Source organism: Netta rufina (genome assembly GCF_964035555.1).
Source record: "Netta rufina genome assembly, chromosome: 17".
Taxonomy (NCBI): domain Eukaryota; kingdom Metazoa; phylum Chordata; class Aves; order Anseriformes; family Anatidae; genus Netta; species Netta rufina.
In genome coordinates this window covers 8,052,199-8,072,335 of record NC_140141.1, presented here as the reverse complement: position 1 = coordinate 8,072,335, position 20,137 = coordinate 8,052,199, and the positions used below count along the sequence as shown (strand labels likewise).

Here is a 20,137-nt window from a genome sequence, read left to right as displayed (position 1 = left end):
CCCAGCACGCCCCGCGCGGCAGCCCGGCGCCTCCATGTCCCGGCACCCCTCGCGGCCCCCCAAGTCCCGGCGCGCCCCGCGGGGCCCGGCTCCATCCGGGTGCGGGCGGAGCTGCGGGCGCCTGGTCGCCATTACGGGGCAGCGGCGGCGGCCGAGCCGGGGCCGGGGCCGGGGCGGCGCGGAGCAGCGGGGCTGCGGGCGGCGCCGGGCGGCAGGGCAGGGCAGGGCCAGGCGGCGCCGGGCCCCGCGGGGCTCCCTCCGTGGCTTTTTCCCCCCCGCGCGGCTCGCCCGGAGCCCCTCCGACCCGGCCCGGCCTCCCGCGGCCTTCCCCCGGTTCGAGCGGAGCGCCGAGAAGATGTCGCCATGAAGGAGGCCGAGGCCGCGCTGCGCCGCCCCCGCCGCTCCCCGCCGCGGGCCATGAGCCTGGGCCCCCGCCGGCTCCGCCAGCGCCCGCCGAGCCCCCCCCCACCCGCCCAGGGCCGCCCCTCGCCCGCCGGGGCGCCCGTTGATGCTGCAGAGCCCGCCCGGCGCCTCCCCCGCCTCCGCCCCCGCCATGGACAAGAGCAGCCCCTGCGGCTCCGGTGCGCCCGGCTCCTCGGCCGGCGGCAAAGGGCAGCAGCCGCGCTCCGCATCGGCGGGGCCCACCGCCGGGGAGTCTAAGCCCAAAGGCGGTGAGCGCCGGGGGGGGGAAGGGGCATGGAGGGGGAGGGAAGGGGCCCGGGGCAGCCACGGGAAGGGAGCAGCACCAGGCTCCGGGCACCCCGGTGCCTCTGTCGGGTGGCGGAGCTCAGCTGCCTGCCCCCTGCTGCGGTGTTTGTTTCTCAGCCGGTCCTTGGTAGGTTTCCCTTCGGGTCACCGCTGGGGTTTGCTTTCCTCTTCCTTCCTCTTCCAGCCCTGTTTCCTGTTCGGTGAGCTGCGGTTCCTCTTCTTTCTGAAGGGGCATGTTTGATTGCCACTAGCGTTGGAGTAATCAGTTTGAGAGCCAAAGCTCTGATTTGGAACGTATTTGTCTCTCCCTGTTAAGAGGAGCCTTAACTTTATCTTGGTCTCCAGCTGAGTGCAGTGCTCTGTCCTTGCTTGAGGAGGTCCCGCAGCACACCCGGCATTCCCATTGCAGGCTGTATTTTGGTAACTTATTTTGGAAGGGTTCAGAGTGCACGTTACTTGCTTATCTGGTACTTTAATCAAAGTGTTGCAGCTGTCAGTGCAAACAGCCAGTTTTGCTGACAGCGTGGGTCGTGATGAGCCATTGTGGGCCCTGTCATGAATTTTTTCAAGGTAAGACCTAAACCCCCTCCAGTTCCCTAAGGCTGATCGGGAGCAGAAAGTTCCTGGCACCCCTGCATTCTTTTCAAAACCTAAAAATGGGGCAGTAGTGCTTGAAAGGAGCAGGCTTAGTCCCAGAAGCATGAGGAGACTGCCTACAGGTTGCTACAGCACCATTGCCGTAGTGATTCCTTCCTCAGTGCTTTGTTTCTGTAACACTCAGGGTGTTCACAGAGGGTTAACAGCGTTGGTATCTGGGAGGTGTTGCAATCTGGAATGGATTTGAAATTTTTTGGCATCGGCAGCAGGATTTCATGCAGGGCTTTTATTACTGGTAGCCACTGTTGATGTTTTTCAGTCTCTTATTTCCATTTTCCATGGCCAGGCCACTGGAAGCAGGGGATGCCGGGTGCTAGGCATGCAGTGGGAGTCCTTAGAACCAGGCTTCAGCTGGGATAACAAAGCCTATCAGCTCTGTTTACGTTATGGCAGGCGGTGTGAAAGCCTGGCAGGCCCGAGGCTTTCCCGTTGCAGGGGGCTGGTTTCTGACCCTGCCTTACCACAGGGCACCTCGGAAGGACGGCGCTGCCTTAGCGGTGTGAGGAGGGAGGGCAGCTCACAGGACGGGAGCGCTGTTCAGCAGGGGAGGTAAGGGGCCTGTGCTGTGCTGGGGGGCCTGCGTGTAGGAGAACCAATACCTGGAGTGAGGAAGGAAATACAGGCTCTGACATTCCAGCCCCAAATGGGAGGTTATTAAAGGATTCCTGTGGGTTGCCACATTTCACAGGCTTGAAGCAAGGTCACAAGTTGAGGAGGAGCAGTGAGGGTGTAAATCCTGACACGTGCTGTTCTACTCCAATACAATAGGCTAACTTTTGATTAAAAAAAAAAAAGTTATTTTGAAGACTTATTTTTAAATACAGCAGAATGATGTGGCATGGCACAGTTCTGCCTCTGAGATGTTTGTTTCTTAACTAAAGCGGAGGGAGAAGTGATCTGGGATGAGTTGCTACCCTTACGGTGCATCGAAGAGTCCTTTTAAAAACTGGACCTGTTCTCGTAGACATGTTTTTGGGAGCCTCTTCACTGCAGGGTGCTGAAAACTAAAATGAGAAGGGGCACTTGGGCAGGTGAGGGCCAACAACCATGGGCTGAGCATCCCGGCTGCGGCGGTGCCAGCGGGTGGGTGTGTTTTGGTGGCTGTTGGGCTCAGGGCGCTGGCATGTCACCGCGCAGGATTTCTGTCTCCTGTTCCTTATCCACCTGGAAACGGCGTGGCTGCCTGCAGCTGGTGTGGCCCGCCCGGTTTCTCCCCTGTTCCAGGAACTGTACGGGAGGTGCTCTGAGAACTTTGGGTCTCCTTTGAAATGGAAAGTGTTTGTGGGGGACTGCAGCCCATCCCCAACAGGCTGACCTGTTGTTTCACGTTCACACCAGTGGTCACTGTTAAATCCCGTCAAGCTTTTGTCCTTTATGTGCTTTTTAGAGCTACCTGCTGCGCCGAGTCCAGCTGAGGAATCGAAGAAGTGGCCTCTCCTGCAGCCTTGTAGGCTCTCTGTCCTGGGGAAATTGTGTTCCAGCTACCTGTTGGGCTTGGTCTTAGAAACTAAATTGAACTCAGAACTTTCCAACAGAAAAAGTATTATTTTTTTTAGTTCTGATAGTGAGCCACTAGGAGTCCCATCCCATGGGGATGAAATCAAGTAGCAAAAGGAGAATTGCCTTGCTGGGTTTCTGCGCAGTCCTTGGGACCTGACGGACAGAGGAATTCTTGTAGACATTCCTGGGCCTTCTTATTACAGCACAAACAAGCTTTGCTGGAGCACGTGGCTGCTTATTCACCCCTTGCTCACCGGGATATTTCCTTAGCAGCACAAATCTCTTCGATGTGCTTTCGTGCAAACGCCACGGGGGCTCAGCATGATCCCTCAACCAGCTCCCCTTGTGCAGGATGATTTGCTCGAACGCTGCTCAGCTGAAGACACAAAGATGGAAGGGAAGTGCAGCAACCAGCGCTGCAGCTCCAGGACCAAACTAGGTGCCTGTGGCTGCTGCCTTTAGGCCTGGGAACTTGAACTCCCCTGGAGGTGGAGGTCCTCTACCAGAAGGTGGTGTCCATCAGGAGAACCCCCAGGTTGTGGGGTTGGCTCCGAAAGGCAAGAACAGCTTTGTTGCTGGTGTTATAAAATCAGATGGACACTACTTTGTAAGTTTTCTCTTGGAGTGTGAATGGGTAAAAATGTGATAGGTTCAGCTTCGTGAAGTGCAGAGGGGCTAATTGAGGACCTGAGTCAAGAGTGAGTACCTCAGCAGTGCTGCTCTTTTCTAATTTGCCAAGAAGTGAGAAAAGAACCCCCCAAACCCAAATGGGGGGGAAGAAAAGAGGTGGTCCAGCTTACAAACGCTTATTTCAAACTTCTGGTCGTCTGTCGACTCCATTGCTACGCTGATGGCCCAGAATCCTCTAAAGCAATCCTAAATAATTACTCTGGGAGGGGAAACTGCAATCAGTAAAATCAGGTTTGTGTTTTCAGACTGTCATGTGAGGCCCTTCCTAAGGAGGGCACAGGTGGAGAGGACTTTCTTGTGAAATTAAGAGTCCTCACAGGGGCTCGCAGAGGCTCTCGGAGCCTGTCTGAAGTGGTGCAGCATGCCAGGAATGTGTGTAAACCAGCTGGTGACAAGTTGGTGCCTTTGATGGTGCTTAACTTGATGAAAACAACAAGGGTTAGGAAATTCTCCTGTTAGCTGCAGGTACAAGCTGCCCTTGGACCTCGTGAAGGATCATCCAAACCAACTTTGTGTCCTCTGGAGTTGTTTCCTCCCCCCAGTTCGTGGTTGCAGAGGAGCTGCCAAGTCGCTGTGGGCACAGCGGGCTTGTGCCTCTCTAGGGTGTGCACTGACTGCGGGGATCAGAGGGTGGCCGAGCCCTGGAGTGCCAGGCTCTGCTCACTGTGAGCAGCAGCAGTGCTCCAAACCCCTCCTAAATGCCTGAATTTGTGACCGGAGCCTCAGGGGGGGTGTTGTAGCCTCTTTCCCACAAACACTCTCAAAAAAAGGTCTATCTGAATAATCACCGAGCCAGACCGGGTTACACCCTGAGCGCTTGGCAGCTTGTGGTGTGTTTTTTTCCTGATAACACCAAGCCCAAGTGCGGCAGCCCTGCAGGCTGTGGGGCTCAGCACGGCTGTGGTTCTTGGGGATTGGTTTAGTTCTGAATTATGGGCTCAGCCTTTGGAAAGCAGAGTAAGTGGTCGGCTCTGGTGACAAAATCTGCTTGTAAAATGACTGTCACATCACGCAAAAGCAGCAGGAGGCTCCTTTGACTTCTGTAGCTCCAGTTGCAGGCAAAGATGGGAGTCTGCCATGAGCAGGAAGCAGCAGGCCCCCTCCAAGCCCAGCCACGGCACTCTGATGGAGTGACTTACTACGTGGTTGGATCCTCGGTGATGTTCAGTACTGCACAGACCTTCCGCTCCTTGTCTTGTGGGTGTTGGTGGGACAGAAAACTAAAAGTAACCAGAAAAAGGGAGGCTGTGAGGGGTCCCGTTCCAGCTGCTGTGACCGCTCAGGAGGCGGTGCAGGGGAAGGGCCGAGCTGGAGGCACTGGTGATGAAAACTGCCTGTGAGTAACGCGGCCAGGAGTTACGGGATGTGCCTGTTGCCACACAGGACTTGCTTTAAGGTGTGGGGAGGACTATGACACGGGAAGGGAGAAACTAGCAGGCCTTTAGGGACAGGATCAGGGTGTTGTAACCAGCGCGAGGCGTTGGTGTGCATAACGCTGGGTATCTGGGGACGGCCGGGGTGCACAGAGCTCTGGCTGGGCCTGGGGCGTTCACCTGCCTGGTTTCTCAGCCTGACTCCTGTTAGAGCTGAAGCAGCAGCTGGTGGGAGCACAAGGTCAGCGGGTGGGTGAGCAGCCTGTGGAGCTGAGACCCCTCTGATGTTGGGGTAAGGCTGTGAGAAGTGTCTTCATAGCCCTCATGTACTGTTCTAGAAGCCTAACCAGGCAGCTGTTTCCATGCAGGAAACCCCTCTCAAGATCCTGATGGACTTTACTGCTCTCGTGAGCCTCAATCCTGTGGTGTTTTGCTGTGTGCTTTCCCCTCTGTTCCCCTGCCATGGCCATGGCTGTGTGCAGCTCCTCGCTGCCTGGGTGGGTGGGCTTGGTGATTGGGAACTGGGTTTGTGCCCCGCGAGGCCAAAGCGTTGGGCTCGTCCCTCAGGATCGATCGGCATTTGTTGGTTTTACGCAAGCAAGAGGGGGTTTTTAGAAGGGAATTGGATCTGTTGGGGACTTCTAAACGTAGGGGCGGGACTGAGTGAAAACAGGCAGCGGGGTCCTGCCAAGTGGGAGGCTTCCAGACAAACGCAGGCCGCAGTGTTTATATAAGGACATCCAGCATATTTATGTAGGATATTCAGAAATGGAATGACAAATGGCCCCGTTCCAGAACTTGACAACAGCTGGGTGTGAGGATGTAGCGCTGGGGTTTGTCACTTGTCACACAGGTGACACCTCAGGCCGCTGTCTGGTGACGGCGACTCCAGACCTGGATGAAGCAGACTGAGGTGCTCTAAGAAATACAGAGCACAGCAAATAAATCCTTCTGTGCTCTTTGACCAGCTCTTTGGACAGTAATAGGAGTGAAAGGGTTTGTGGGCTGCAGGAGACCTTGGCAGAGCCGCGAGCCCTTTGAGCAGCGCTGGCACCAGGTGCCGGGCTGACAGGCCGCGCTGCCTGCGGGGCGCTGCGCGTGCGGCGAGCTGGGGGCTGCCCGTCTGATCCTTGTTTTCTCTTTCAGATGGAAAGAATGCGAATGGATCCAAGCAGCGTTATAACCGTAAAAGAGAAACTGCATATTCCAAAAATGAGAACTTTTCCAGTCAGTCCCGTCGCTCCAATTCACAGAAAAGCAAAGCTTTTAACAAGATGCCCCCTCAGAGGGGAGGTAGCGGCGGAAGTGGCAAACTTTTTAGCTCTTGTAATGGTGGAAGACGAGATGAGGTGAGAATTGTAATGCCGTGTCTCCAAGGCCTTCTTTCTTGGGACGAGAGGATCGCTCTGACCTGCCTAGATAGGTCTTCTGTATTCAGCTCCTGGGCTGGGAAGGGAAGGAGCAATAAGAGGTGCTAACATCGTTGAGATGCCACATTGAGTGTGAGCAGAACAACTTTGCAACAACAGAAGAGGAGTGCTCTCTGCTCTGAGAGACTTGCCATAAAAAGGAACAGTAAAACTAGTGGAAATGCCACCTGAGGAATGGGTACCTAGGCAGGCCACGTGCATATCTCGGGAAACAAAGGTCCTTCATGAAAATCCATAGTGATACACTTCCTAGCTTTTAAAAGTCCGGGATGATTGTGTCTAATCACTTGAGTGTACAAATTTGCACGTGGTAGTGGCATTGGGAAAGTAATCTAATTAGCCTTGGTGACATCAAGATGGAGTAAAACCAGACTGGGGCTGCTTATGCTGCTGTGGGTATGAATACTGTAGATCACTGGTGGGTTTGCATTGATACGGAAGTCATTGATTTTTTTCAGTTTTAGTGGATGAGCAAAGCTGCCTGCCTAAAATGCTAACTCTGTCAAAACTCACTTGCTGTCTCTGTTCAGTCCTCATTCTCTGCTTTGTTATATGGAAACTAACTACAAACAAGTATTATTTGTGCAATAGTAGCCAAATGTGTGTTACTGGCCATATAAAAGAATACTGCCAGGATCTCAACAGCTTTCTTCTGTTATTAACCTCGACTACTAGGTATTGTTGGCTTTTACTTGTTGTTATTTGGGTTGTTTTTCTGCTCTCCTCCATTTCATCCGTGTGGGGTAAGACCACTCAGTTCTAACTTCCAGGTTCTCATGCACTTTGGCTGCAGTGCTTGATTTGCGGAATGGGAGTAGGAGAAGGTGAGTCGGAGGGTGCTGCGTATTCTGCACATGATCACTGCTGGGGCCTGGGTATCAACTTGTACTGATGCTTTTGCAGTAAATTCTAGCAAGTTCTAATAAATGCTGTTGTCTCTTAGGTAGCAGAGGCTCAACGGGCAGAGTTCAGCCCTGCCCAGTTCTCTGGTCCCAAGAAGATCAATCTGAACCACTTACTGAACTTCACTTTTGAACCCCGTGGCCAAGCAGGCCATTTTGATGGGAATGGACATGGCAACTGGGGGAAAAGGAACAAGTGGGGACATAAACCTTTCAACAAGGAACTCTTCCTACAGGCCAAGTGAGTGGAAGACTAGCAGGGTTCTCAGACCTCTACAGAGACAGTAAGCCGTAAGGAACAATCGGCCAGGGAATTGTTTGATCTTGAATACTCTTCCAGGGTGAAGTTATTTCTAGTGTTTTTAATACTTATTACTGTACTTGGAAGAGAAAAAACATATGAAGTTCTTTTCTTTACCTATTAACAAGGTATCTGGTTGACTGAGTCTTTTGGACATAAGCCAGTTAGTCTTCTGCCTTACTTTTCCAGCATCGTTTGTGGAATATGATGCTCCATTTGGGAAGACCTATGTAGTTCCCTTATGGAAAGTTAACATTTCTTCCAAAAAAATCAGCATGTTGAGATGGTAGGGGCAGTGGTTGCTGGATTAAAGCTAATCTGAATTTAAGTGCCAGAAGCAATTACTCATGGGGTCTCTTAATTCTTAAACTGCTGCTTCAGGTTGGCTTCACATCACAGCTCCCTAAGTATGTAATAGTAACCCAAACAGTGATCAGTATGGTAATCCAGCAGCTGAATTTCTTTTGACTGGTAGTAATGGTCACTTTCACTAGAATTTGAAGTGTGTTGAGGACTTCCCATATCTGATCACGTTAAATATAATAAAAACTATTTTCAGTGTTAATGCTTCTGATTTTTCCCTATTGATTTGTGACTTGATTTTCACTTATTGTAGCAAAGTCTGCTTACAGGAACTGTAGTAGTTCTAATTCTTGTAAGCATGCTCTTTCCACTTGTGGATTCTCTGTTTTTAAGAGATCCCTGATGGAGCTGGCTCTGTTTGTTCCATTTTTTTTTCTGGAAAACCATTCTGCCCGGCTCACTCTGTAGGTAGTATGCGATGCTGTGTCTAACTGAAATTAGACATATCTGTATTCTGGGAATCTGGTTGTGAACTGAACTCTGTTGGGTTTTGTTGGTAGAAGTTTTCAAACTGTGTCCAGTAGCTTTCTGCTGGACAAAGAAGAAGCTCTGAGAATCCTATGGGATAGTTCTCCAAGAGTTTTCAGAAACAACTGAGTGGATCATCTGTCTCTTTGCCTTTCCCCAGCTGCCAGTTTGTTGTCTCTGAAGAACAGGACTACACAGTCCACTTTGCTGATCCAGATACCTTGGTCAACTGGGACTTTGTGGAGCAAGTGGTCAGTTGTGATGGGCTAGATTTTTTTTGTCTTATTAAGAAACTCAGTCTGTCTTTAACTGCTTCTTTGTGATGTTACGTAAAACTCAGCTGTTTCTGAGCTTCAGGCCTTTTCTGTCACTCCCACAATACTGGGAATGATCTGTCATGGAATATATTATGAAGTACTTTGATGACAGGAAAAGAGAAGTGTTAAAATCTATTAGGAAAATTAGCAGCTTCTTCTTGCTTTCGCAGATGGGAGCTCATCAAAAATAGTATCTGACATTCTGTAGACTCAGTCCTTGTGATTGAGATATTAACAGAAAACTTGGGCATGAGTCCATGAAAGAGGACTAGAGTGTAGAATTTTGAAGAATTATCTTGTGCATAAGTGGCCCATCTTGCCTAGCAACAAAGTGGAAAATCTCCTGATAATTGTGGCCAGAACTTTGGGTTACCTGAAGTAGAAACTTAGTCTGTGAAGACTAGTCGTCATGGATGGTGTAGCTGGTGGGGAGGTACGTTTACCGTTACCTGACCCTATGAGAGAACTGAAAAATCAGGTGCTTGGTTGGCTGTTTTGTCTCTGCAACATACAGATGCTAACAAAACATCTGACTAAACTAGAATGTTCATGAAATTAGGTAAGTTCAGTCTCTCAGTTAAACAGGACTGCGCAAATGTGCTGGTGTGAGGTGACAGTTCATTTGCTGACTTCTTCATGTCTGAATTCAGATGATGATAATGTTGCTAGCTCTTAAGTGATGACAAATACAAGAGGGGAAAACATGAGAATAGTTGCTCATTAGAGTAAAAATAGATGGGTTGGCTTTGAAGGCTATTCCACATATTGAACAAAATGGTTATTTAGTTCATGGTGTACTTAATTTCCTGGTAAATAAGCAGAACCTGAAGAACTGGAAGATTAATATATTAGAGTAGATCTTACAGGTTTAGTTTCTGTGCCACAGAATGATTTCCAAGTCTATAACTTGTACTGTTCCTCTCGTGTGCTGTTTCAGCGAATTTGTAGCCATGAAGTACCCTCTTGCCCAATCTGTCTGTACCCGCCTACAGCAGCAAAGATCACCCGCTGCGGGCATATCTTTTGTTGGGCATGTATCCTTCACTATCTCTCCTTGAGTGAGAAAACCTGGAGTAAGTGCCCTATTTGTTACGGCTCTGTTCACAAGAAGGATCTTAAGAGGTGAGGCTTGATATCTATTAAATGATATATATCACTGAAATACTATTTTTACCCTGTAAAAATAATGACCTTCTCCTTACGTTGCAGTGTTATTGCTATGGAAACACGCCAATATGCAATTGGTGATGTCATTACGATGCAACTTATGAGAAGAGAGAAAGGTGTTCTGATAGCACTGCCCAAATCTCAGTGGATGAATGTGGTGCAGCCTGTTTATGTTGGAGGTGAGTGTGTCTGAGTACTGGTGCTTGGCATCCTGCTCCTTCCTAACTGTGGCTTGGACTTGGCTAAAGCTTTCCCATGGCAGTGCCATGCTGCTGTCTTAAAATAGTTCAGACCACAAAGCATGGGTAGCTGAAAACCTTAATGACCACATCTTAATAATAAGCAATCTACCCATACTTTGTTTTTTCTAAGACTTCAACTTGTGTTCTGTTTCCCTTCAAGTTACTGCACTGCAGACTCCTGCCTTCTCAATTTTTGTTATAGCTTGATGTGCATTTTTTCTTGTACAGTCATTGGTGTCATTCTTGCTGCTTCTGTTGGCTCTTCAGTGTCCTTAACTTTTGCCTTCTGGCTCCTCATTCTACAGCTTAACAAAAATAACTGTGTCTAAGCTATTTCAAGGATGTATTCTTCAACAAGGTTTTCATCATCTTCACTTATCAACTAAGATCTGTGAACGATTTGGGGAAATAGTCAAAATTATTGCAAACCTATTCCAAACATCTGTTGCCTGACTTCTACAGTTTTCTCCAGTCAAGTACTGTGACTAATGCATCATCATCTTATCTGTTGGTATCATGAAAATTTGGTGACTAAAGAAATAATTTTACTTAACGTTGCTGTTTTGTGGGCTGTCTTGGCTCGCTTCATTTTGCAGCCGCATTTGCAAAAAGCTGTATGTGTGCAAGCTCTCTGTAAAAAGTCGCGTCTGCTAACTCACGATGGGCATCCAGCATGCAGAGCGTGTGCTTACATGTCTCTCGGCCTTTTAAAATAAAGGGCTCTAAATCCTATTATAAAACAATAAACCCTTCTCTCCTTCGATGCAGTACTGGATTTGAGATCATTCCAAACCCAGAAACCTCACTGTTAATGGGATGTTCTGTAGACACAGTCCTTAAAAGAGGTTGGACCCATAGGTCCAGTGAATATGCGTGCGATGTGATTCTATACATGCTGTAAAGCTTATTGTTAAGACAAGTGCTCTAGTAACAAGATGACTACATTTTGCTGGACCTTGGAATTCTTTAGTTTATCTACTATTTCTGCTGTGCTTCCTGTAAAAGACTAATAATGTTCTATACAGGTTTTGAATATATAAGGGTTTATGAATTAGTTTGAGACAAAACAAAGGTAGGTCACTTCTGCAAAACTTCCCGGTTGCAGTATTTTTGAGTATAGAGAGAAGAAGAAGCTGCAAGCTGGATTTTCAGGAAGCTTTGACCATCCAGGGCTTCATAGGGGTGATACTTCCACCAAAAAAAAAAAAAAAAAGGAAACTTGGACTTGAGTTTTGAAGCTTAGCAACTGAGTTGTGGTAAACTGCAACTTCAGGGAGATCAGTGTAGCAGAGAAGGTACGTGGCACGAGCTTGTGTCATCAATGGTATAAATATGCAGAGTTTGTATCAAACTCTTTCTAAATATTGTCCACTTGATAGTGGATTAACTCAAAGTTGAGCCGTAATGGAACTTCAGAAGAAATGGTGGTTCCTGATGCCAGTTCAAACTGGTGCCTCTACCCGAAGATATTAATAGTTTGGTGCTCCTTCTGTTCAGATGACCAGCACAGCCAGTATTCCAAACTGCTTCTGGCATCCAGGGAGCAGGTCCTGCAGTTGGTGATTCTGGAGGAGAAAGCAGCGTTACTAAAACAGTATGAGGAGGAAAAACACACCCCGGAGGCATGCTTTATTGAGGCTGCTATCCAGGAACTGAAGGTGAGAACCTCTTGGGATGTTCTTAGTAACATTATTTTTAACAGTATGTTGAGCATTTATCTTTTGCTGCTTAAGTGGTTGTGTGTGACTATTCTGGTCTCTGTGATGCACGTACTAGCAAGATGGTGATGTTTACTGCCAGAATAGCAGTGTGAACCTTGGAGGAGATTGTAGCCCTTGGGCTCCTGGTATCTGATGTGACATTCAAGATAACAGAACAGAATGCATTTTATTAAATGGTATTCCTCCCAGAAATGTGAAGGAGTTCTCATTTAAAAGGAAGATCGTTTTCCCCTTCAGGTCTAGTAATTCCTGGGATAACTTCTATCAAACAAACATAAGCAAACGTAGAGAATATTTCTTTTAAGAGGAGCCTTCATGTGTCCTGCAGTGGAAGAGGACTGCCCTTCAATGGTCTGTCTTTGTCACAGATGTATTGTAGATTTATGAAAACCTGATGTATAGAACAAGGCTAAAGATAATTATGGTGATAGTCTCCTGGCTAAAATAGGAGACTAAAACTTGTTCTCTTTGTATGACCTGTAGGAGCGAGAAACAGCACTCTCTGCTGACAAGGATAAAAGCAGTGGCATTGCTGGAATTAGTGCAGCTGTGGAAGAATTGGTCCTAGACAGCTCCAAGACTACAGAGCCTGCAGTTCTCCATGAGAAAAAGGTGGGTAACAGTTGTGTTTGGGTGGATCTCGTTGATGCCTGGTGCTGCCACTTTACGCTGCAGTGCAGGGTGAACTGGTACCAAAGACTTCTGCAGAAATGATCATCTTTTGAAAGAGGTGATTGTGGTACTAACTGTACGCCCTCCGCTGTTGTAGTGTGGCATGGAGTATCTCTCTGCATTCGATGAGGAGCTTGTGGAGCCTTGCTCTGATCAGGCAAGTTCCTTTTTGCCTCCTGTGGAATCAGAAGAGGCAGTGCTGGATGAAGAGGAAGTACCTGAGGTGGATACCACAGGGGAACCTGATATGAAAACTACAGAAGAATTAAATCCAGCTGAAACGAGCTACCAAGAATGTAAAGATACAATTAGCAGTGGACATCATAACAACTCTCCTTTTTACTATTTCTATCAAGGTAAGTGCAATGAAATCCTGGAGTCATGGGGGCAAGGGTGCATCCTTTGGGATCTTTTTTTGGGGAAGACACTTGTCAAGTCAATAGATTCAGCTACACTCTGTGAAATACAACTTCTAGACTTCTAGAAAGGAGTTTTAGTTTCATTACTAGTGAGGTGGGGAGAGGAGTATTAACAATGAACAGACACAGAACAACTAATGATGTCTTGTCCTACAGCGGAGGATGGACAGTGCATGTATCTTCACCCTGTGAACGTTCGGTGTCTTGTTCGTGAATATGGCAGCTTGGAGAAGAGTCCGGAGAAGATAACTGCAGCTGTAGTGGAGATAGCTGGCTACTCAATGACAGAGGTAATTATTTCATCTTCACGTTCTAGTAACTTAATCTTTGCAGCTGGCAGGTGAGATGTTTCTCTTTGATAATGAGAAATAATTACTGTGAATGGGTAGGCGTGCTTATCTGTGAAGGACATCTGTGTAAGGTGCAATACTTGAAGTTAATTTTGATAAGTAGACTGTAGTCTAACTTGCTTTCTTCTACTAGAAGGTAGGAAGTTTTATGAGTAAGAGAACTGTAAGCTTAACATTGGTTTGTTTTTAAGAGTACTTTGAACTAGGCACATCTTCCTGAACCTAAAGGAGTGTTCTGCAGCATGTCTTCAGCAAACATCTGCTTCTGAGCATCAAGAATAGAGGTGGGATCTTAGGTAAAATAAGAGGGTGGAAAGTAACTTCAGTGTTTGAGATAGAGGCATCTCTGAGGCAGTGAAAGTGCTTAAGACACTGAAGTTCTAGAAGAGAGAATGGATCTTGAATTCCTTTGCCTCGGATAAGCTATTGTAAGAACTGGCATATGCAGTAACAATTACATGTAATTCCTAATTAATTTTTATTAAAGCATGTGTTTGGGTAAGAATGGATGCAGAGATGAAGAGAATTCTCTTCAAGTTTGCAAGGAGAAATACAGAACTCACCTTGTTCCCATCAAGTGAAGTGGAGGTTGACAGACAAAAGAATTTAAGTGCAAGGGGCAAATTTAGTCTAGTGCAAGCACAGGTGCACCAGAGGACTGGTATTGTAGAATTTTATTCCAATGATGTGAGAAGAGAGGAATAACAAGAAGATCAGTAACTGAACTGGAGTAACTTTATCCAGGTATGATTATGGTGTAGTTGGTGGAGGTTTTGGAGCATTTGGTTCTGACTCAAAGCATCGTTCACACTTCAGTAGTTTATAAAGTGATTATTGTGTCACTATGCTGTGTGTTTTTTTTTCCATTTGATGTCATGAAGGGTGAGTGTTGTCTGCACAACTGTTCATCAGTATGGCACCCTCTAGACCTTGTTGCAATGATGTATCTGCTCTTTTTTTTGTTTGTTTTAAATCAGGATATAAGACAGCGTCATCGCTACCTCTGTCATTTGCCCCTCACCTGTGAGTTCAGCATTTGTGAACTGGCTCTGAAGCCACCTATCATCTCTAAGGAGACTTTAGAGTTGTTCTCAGGTTGGTACTGCTTTACTAGCCTCTGTCAGTGGATCTGTGGGGATGAAGTGGGAGCATTTCTCCCTTAATGGCAGAAAAAGGAACGTAAGGAGCAGCTTTACTCCTCTTTCATCAACTGTGTGATGACTGTTTAGTCAGAACAACCCCTATTCACTGCTGTAATGACAACAATTATTCAAAGAATAAAAAGACCTGACTGCTTGGAAGAGCATATGTTGTTTTGTAAGCATGTCTTGTTGCTAATGTGTTATAACTGAACACGATCACAAAGTAAAACATTGCCAAAGTATCGGTGAGGTTCTTTTATATCCGATGTTGTGTGTTGCTCCTAGATGACATTGAAAAGAGGAAACGCCTACGGCAGAAGAAAGCTCGTGATGAACGACGACGTGAACGCAGAATTGAGATAGAAGAAAACAAGAAACAGGGCAAATGTAAGTCTTGCTAGTGGGCTCCCACTCATCTGTTGCTGAGCTGATGTCTTTAGCTATAGGATGAGCTCCAAGGCCTTTAGTTTGTAGTGTGTACTTAGAGTGAGATTACAGTGTATTAGGGACAATCTCTGTAGAGTAAAAAAAAAAAAAAAAAAAAAAAGAAAAAGCAGTTTTAGGCCATTAAATGATGTTATGCTGTTCCTGCATAGTCAGATATTATGGGAGAGAGACGGCACTCGAGGGCAACACTATTTTTCCTTGGTGTATATACAGCTCTCAGGATTCTTGATTTCTGTTTTTATAGTAATCACTGTATAGAGTGGAAAGTAAAGAAGGCAAAAAAAAAATTGCCTGGGAGCTGCTTCCATCCAGCAGCAGCGCTTGTACTGGTCTCTAAAATAGCAGATGGAAAGAAAATTTTTGCGCTGGCATCTCCCTGAATCCTGAAACAAGTTGCATATTGACAGTCTTCCCCCACAATGTGTAGTGCTTTAATTCAAAGCCTCTTTCTAGATCCAGAGGTCCATATTGCTTTAGAGAATCTGCAGCAGTTTCCTGCATTTACATCTTGCCATGGAGAAACCAGCACTGATCATCAGAGCTTCTGTCCTTCTCCTCTTGGCAGAAGCCCCGTGTTTCAGACAGGTGAGCATCTGCAAAAACCTCTTGGTTGTTCTTTGGGGATCTACTACTCAGGTCATCAGACTAAACTTCCTTAATACTGACCAAAAACGACCCTCCTAGATTGCCTGCAAGATCGTACACAGAAGACTGAGGCTGTTGAGATTCTGGTTGTTTGTCTGCTTTTTACCGCTTTTATTTTAGTGACCATGCTATCTGTGCTGTAGTTACCGTACTGTTTCAATCTTTGCTGAGGCAGAAGAGAGGAAAGGGGATGGGACTGGGGAAAGGCAGAAGAGTGTGCATGCCAGGAAAACACCATTAGCATTATTTTTTTTCCTACCTTCTCCATCTTCACCTCATGTTGTAGTAAAATAAAACATAACTGGTAAGCACTCAGGTTGTTGTCCAGTTACGCTTTACCATGTGTTTTATCTTGCAGTTCATAAAAAAAAAAAAAATAGTAGAAGCCATTCTTAATGCTTTTTTCAAAACAAGCAAACAAAAGGCACCCAAAAATAATAACTATAAAAAAAATAAAATCACCATGCAAATCTTCCTTAAATAAAAATAGTGAGGAAATTCAGAAGTTTCCACTGTGTGATTAATGGATGGAACTGGTAGGATAAATATGGTTAATTACAGAAAATAGGAAAATCTTTTATTTTTGTTTCATAACTAGTAGCTGCAGAATAAATGCCTTTGCCAAATGCTGTTGGCTTTAATTAACTGCTTTTTTTTTTCTCTGTAGAGTCTATTCCAACTCCACTGTCACCTGCTGCCAGCCAGGCCAGCCCGTTGCTCTGTGGGAGCTTAGAAGAAGACTCTCCATTCCCATCCTTTGCCCAGGTAAGCCACGTGACAGAGTAAATCTTGTCGGAATTACTGGTGTTGTAGTTGGGGTTAGGTCTAAGAGTATGACTGCTTCCTCACAAAAATGATGTGAGATGAAACTTAGAGACAGCATGGAGTTTGAGTGCTGGAAGGGGCTCCTAGATATACTTGCCACTCTGGGATATGCAGGATTGTCCTGGTGCGTGGGGTTTAATTGGATCTTTAATTGGATCTTAACTATTGTTTTTGATAGATGTTGAGGGTTGGAAAGGCAAAACCAGAAACGTGGCCCAAACCTGCTCCGAAGACAAGAGGTAAGAAAACTATTGCTGTGTTGGCTTCCTTTCTGTGCATCTAAATCTTAAGAAATCTTACAGCTTCACAAGAAACATCTGGAGTGTGGAGAGGCATCTGCACTGCCAAAGTTTTGTAAAGCCCTCTCCTTTCCTTTCTTTCAGATGAGAACACTCTGGCACTTCCTGTGCCAGCAGACAGTGATGGGGAAAGTGACAGCTCTGACCGCATGCCTGTGCCCAGCTTTCAGAATTCCTTCAGCCAAGCTATCGAGGCAGCCCTCCTGAAGCTGGACAAACCGTCTGCAGCTGAGCATTTGTCAGGTAAGGGAGGGAGCTGGAGGAGAGTGAAGAAATTCTGAAGTAGGAAAAAAAAAATTAGTATTTCTCCTTCTGATAGAAGTGAGAGAAGGGATTTGGAGGACCAAAAATAGGCTGCAGAACAGGTCCGAAGAGTATCAGGTTGTGTTTTCCGAGCACCTTGATTAGGGCTTCTGTTAGTGGGAGCTGAGATCTCCAACTAGCAAAGAATCCTATTAGGGCAAAGATGTCTTCTGGTCATCATGTTTACCATCTGTGTTGGAACTTATTTAAGCTTTATCTCGAGGAAGTTTAGGTTATATGCTTCAGAGATGCCTAGCCTGCTGAGCAGCTGGACTGCCACTGAAGTTTGACCAAAATGTCAAGATACCGCTAGCTGGAATTTCAGATTAGAGAGTTGGAAACAATTGAGAAGAACTGATAAAACTCATTTATAGTGCTTGGTTCTGTTCAGCTTTGGGTCCTCTTTGGAGGCTGCATTGAGCGGTGGAGAACTGGAGGCGAGAGGCAGGGAGTTTCAGTGAGTTTAAGCTCCAGTTGTAATGTTTTTTGGACATGAATAAAAGCAATATCTATCCGAAAGGCAAACCACTGCATGGTTGCAGTCCTAGAATCTGCCGTCGCAATGGCAACCTTAGAATCAGTTTGGCATGTTTCTAGGTGCACGTAGCTGTGGTAGTCTCTAGTTTGTCTGCAGTATTTATTTTTTATAAGCTACTTGTGGTCAGTGAGTTGACAGGAAGTATCACAAACTGATAAAGTCATTTAGGAAGGGAAGACCATTTATTGTTTCCTGCATGACGTTCCTGTTCCATGAGAAAAGTGACAATATCATTTTAATTCTTCACAGAGGAAAAGGGAGGCAAGAAAAGAAAGAAACAGAAGCAGAAGCTACTGTTCAGCACCTCTGTTGTTCACACAAAGTGATTCTGCTATTCAAGAGAAGTTTCCTCTCCTGGTTTTCTTTTCCTTTTGCTTTGTTTTGCTGCTAATAGTTTAAGTATTTAAATTTGGACAGACTAAACTTGTGTTTCCAGGGCTTCTAGGGGTTCAGGAGGAAACCATGACAGCGTTACGTTGAAGTAAGATCTTTTTATTCCAACTTACCAAATCGGTTTATACTGAAACAAAGTTTTGAAACAACCCAGACACCATTCAGCCAAGGCTTCTAGTCTGTGCCATGTCAATTCTTTTGGCCTAATAAGCATTATGAAAGTGTTTACATCTGCGTGGCACTGCCAGCCTGCTGCAGTATTGCCTAAGCGAAGGGGCAGAGAGCCTTTACTTCCCCAGAAGTATTTGTGCACAGAAGTCCATCTGATTGTGACAGCAGCACTGTTTCAGTAAAGCTGTTAAACTGCTCTCTTCAGAAACTGGTTTCCTCTGAGCTGGGAATGGGCAGAAGAGCTTCCTGGCTTTAAAGTGTTAGCTGCTATCTGTTCTTTTTCTAAAGAGCAAGAATTCCTCCTGTTCTCCTGGCTTTCAAAGACTTAAAGCTGAGGTGAGCGTAAAGCAGAACTTGGCTAGTTGGTTTTGAAGTGACTCTTGCTGAAATTGTGTATTTCAAAATGCATACTGGCACTAGTGGTAGAAGGAACTCCTGGCTTATTGCAGCTGTTCAACTCTGTTTTAATGTGGGTGAGTGAGGCTGCTAGGTTTTTTTTCTTTTTTGCCAACCATGGCCAACAAATCCTTTGTAGCCAGATCATCTAGGATGAACACTCCACCCTGGGGCTCTTGGTAGTAACTACACAAATGATGTTACAACACTGGCTCCTCTTGAAGTGGAAAGCCAACTGATAGCTGGAGTCCATAGATATTTTATCCCCCGGCAAGGAACACAGATGGGTTTTTTGCACTGGGCTAAGGGCCTGTATCTGCTTGGTTCTGGGCTGTGAGTTGATCTGCACTAAGCACCTCGGGTTAGAAACATGCCTCTTCTGGACCCCTGCCCCCTCTTTTTTTGGGTGGTCGCATTCTGCACTGCTTGTGGTTTGATTTAAAGCTAATGAGTTAAGTGGTGTGGATTTTGTTAATTAAATGAACTGTAGGTGTAATGTACCAGTCAAGGCCAACAGTTGCAATAAATCATATGCGCACACTTAAAATACTGCAGACTTCTTGAGCTGTAACTTGAACTCTTACATCAACATGGAGCGTAATACCACTTTCAGCAACACATTTAAACCTTAGCATCCTGCATTTCCTTTCAGGGAGTTGGTATGAAGCACCACCTGATTTACAGGGGAAGTTGTTGTGTCTTCTGTTACGTTCAGCCCCGCCTGCACTCTCAGGTTTTGAGTTGTTCATGTGCTTCCAGTAAGGAGCAGACTGTGCTCACTGGCACTGCTGGTGTATTCATTGGGTGTGTCCCTGTTTCAAAAAGCTTGTCAATGTATTGATGTCTGATTTCAAAACAGTAGGCTGCCTGTTACACAAGTGCTTCCTTAAGGCGTGTGTGCAAGGGAAGCTAGTACCAAGGAGTACACACTTCAAGACACTGTATGCAGCTGTAAACTAGAAAGAAGGGGGGGTGATGGGAGGTGAAGAATGTCTCTGTTACTATAGGAGGAGAGAGGAAATGCTTGCAAAGCGTTCTTTGAAAGCAGCTTAATTTCACACTTGGTCACAATTAACTACACTTGATGGAAAGACAGCACAGCTTGTCAAGAGTGCAAAGAAACTAAGACAAGTGCCTAGAAGTGGTAGCACAGCTTGTTAATGCTTCAAACACGTAGTGGAAAATGATGGGTGAGGGAATAGAAAGCCACTGAGCAAGAAAGATTCAAGTATGCAGTTAACTGTGTTCACAATGCTGTTGTTTCCTACTTGTAACAGTATTTTTAAGTCATGGAGCAGGAGTTACTACTTAAGTGTCTAACCATTATCTGTTGTTTATTATCCCTACACCTTTATAGTCAACTTTTCTTTGCTGTGGCAAGAGAGAGTAGTTGGAGCTGGTACAACTTGCCTCCACTTCTCGCTAGCACTAGAACAAGGGAAAATCATGCAGGCGAGGAACTGTCCCTTCTGCAGGGGCAGTCTCCGAAGGACAGCATCAAGTTGTATCTCGTTTTCCTATGGATTCAAGAGATGCTACCAGCAGTGCTCCTTTCCTGTAACTGATTGGTGTAACCTTAATAAATATTTAAGCAGTACTTGTACCTGAGTTTTATAATGGGTTGGACGGAGGTGAGCCTTAAAGTTCTACCATGAATTCCCTGTAGTTTCTACTGCTGTACATGCAACTGGTGCTTCT

The 20,137-nt window shown here is 46.2% G+C and overlaps 1 protein-coding gene across 1 annotated transcript; it reads left to right on the top strand.

Annotated features, from left to right (window-relative positions):
* Positions 1-85: 85 nt before the first annotated feature.
* Positions 86-20,036, top strand: RNF10 (ring finger protein 10). Its single transcript, XM_084297350.1, has 17 exons — positions 86-671; positions 6,075-6,277; positions 7,302-7,501; positions 8,553-8,643; positions 9,647-9,831; positions 9,919-10,055; positions 11,616-11,776; positions 12,323-12,451; positions 12,609-12,867; positions 13,087-13,220; positions 14,258-14,375; positions 14,708-14,809; positions 15,323-15,454; positions 16,182-16,279; positions 16,518-16,578; positions 16,723-16,881; positions 17,729-20,036. The coding sequence occupies exons 1-17, from the start codon at positions 509-511 to the stop codon at positions 17,803-17,805; spliced, it is 2,409 nt and encodes an 802-aa protein (XP_084153476.1). The 5' UTR covers positions 86-508; the 3' UTR covers positions 17,806-20,036.
* The last annotated feature ends 101 nt before the right edge of the window (positions 20,037-20,137 follow it).

Bases quoted from the DNA above. Each gene is read 5' to 3' on its own strand.
- RNF10 (XM_084297350.1), top strand. From the start codon at position 509: ATGCTGCAGAGCCCGCCCGGCGCCTCCCCCGCCTCCGCCCCCGCCATG. The intron at 10,056-11,615 runs GTGAGTGTGTCT...CCTTCTGTTCAG, and splicing joins GCAGCCTGTTTATGTTGGAG to ATGACCAGCACAGCCAGTAT. The intron at 11,777-12,322 runs GTGAGAACCTCT...TATGACCTGTAG, and splicing joins CTGCTATCCAGGAACTGAAG to GAGCGAGAAACAGCACTCTC.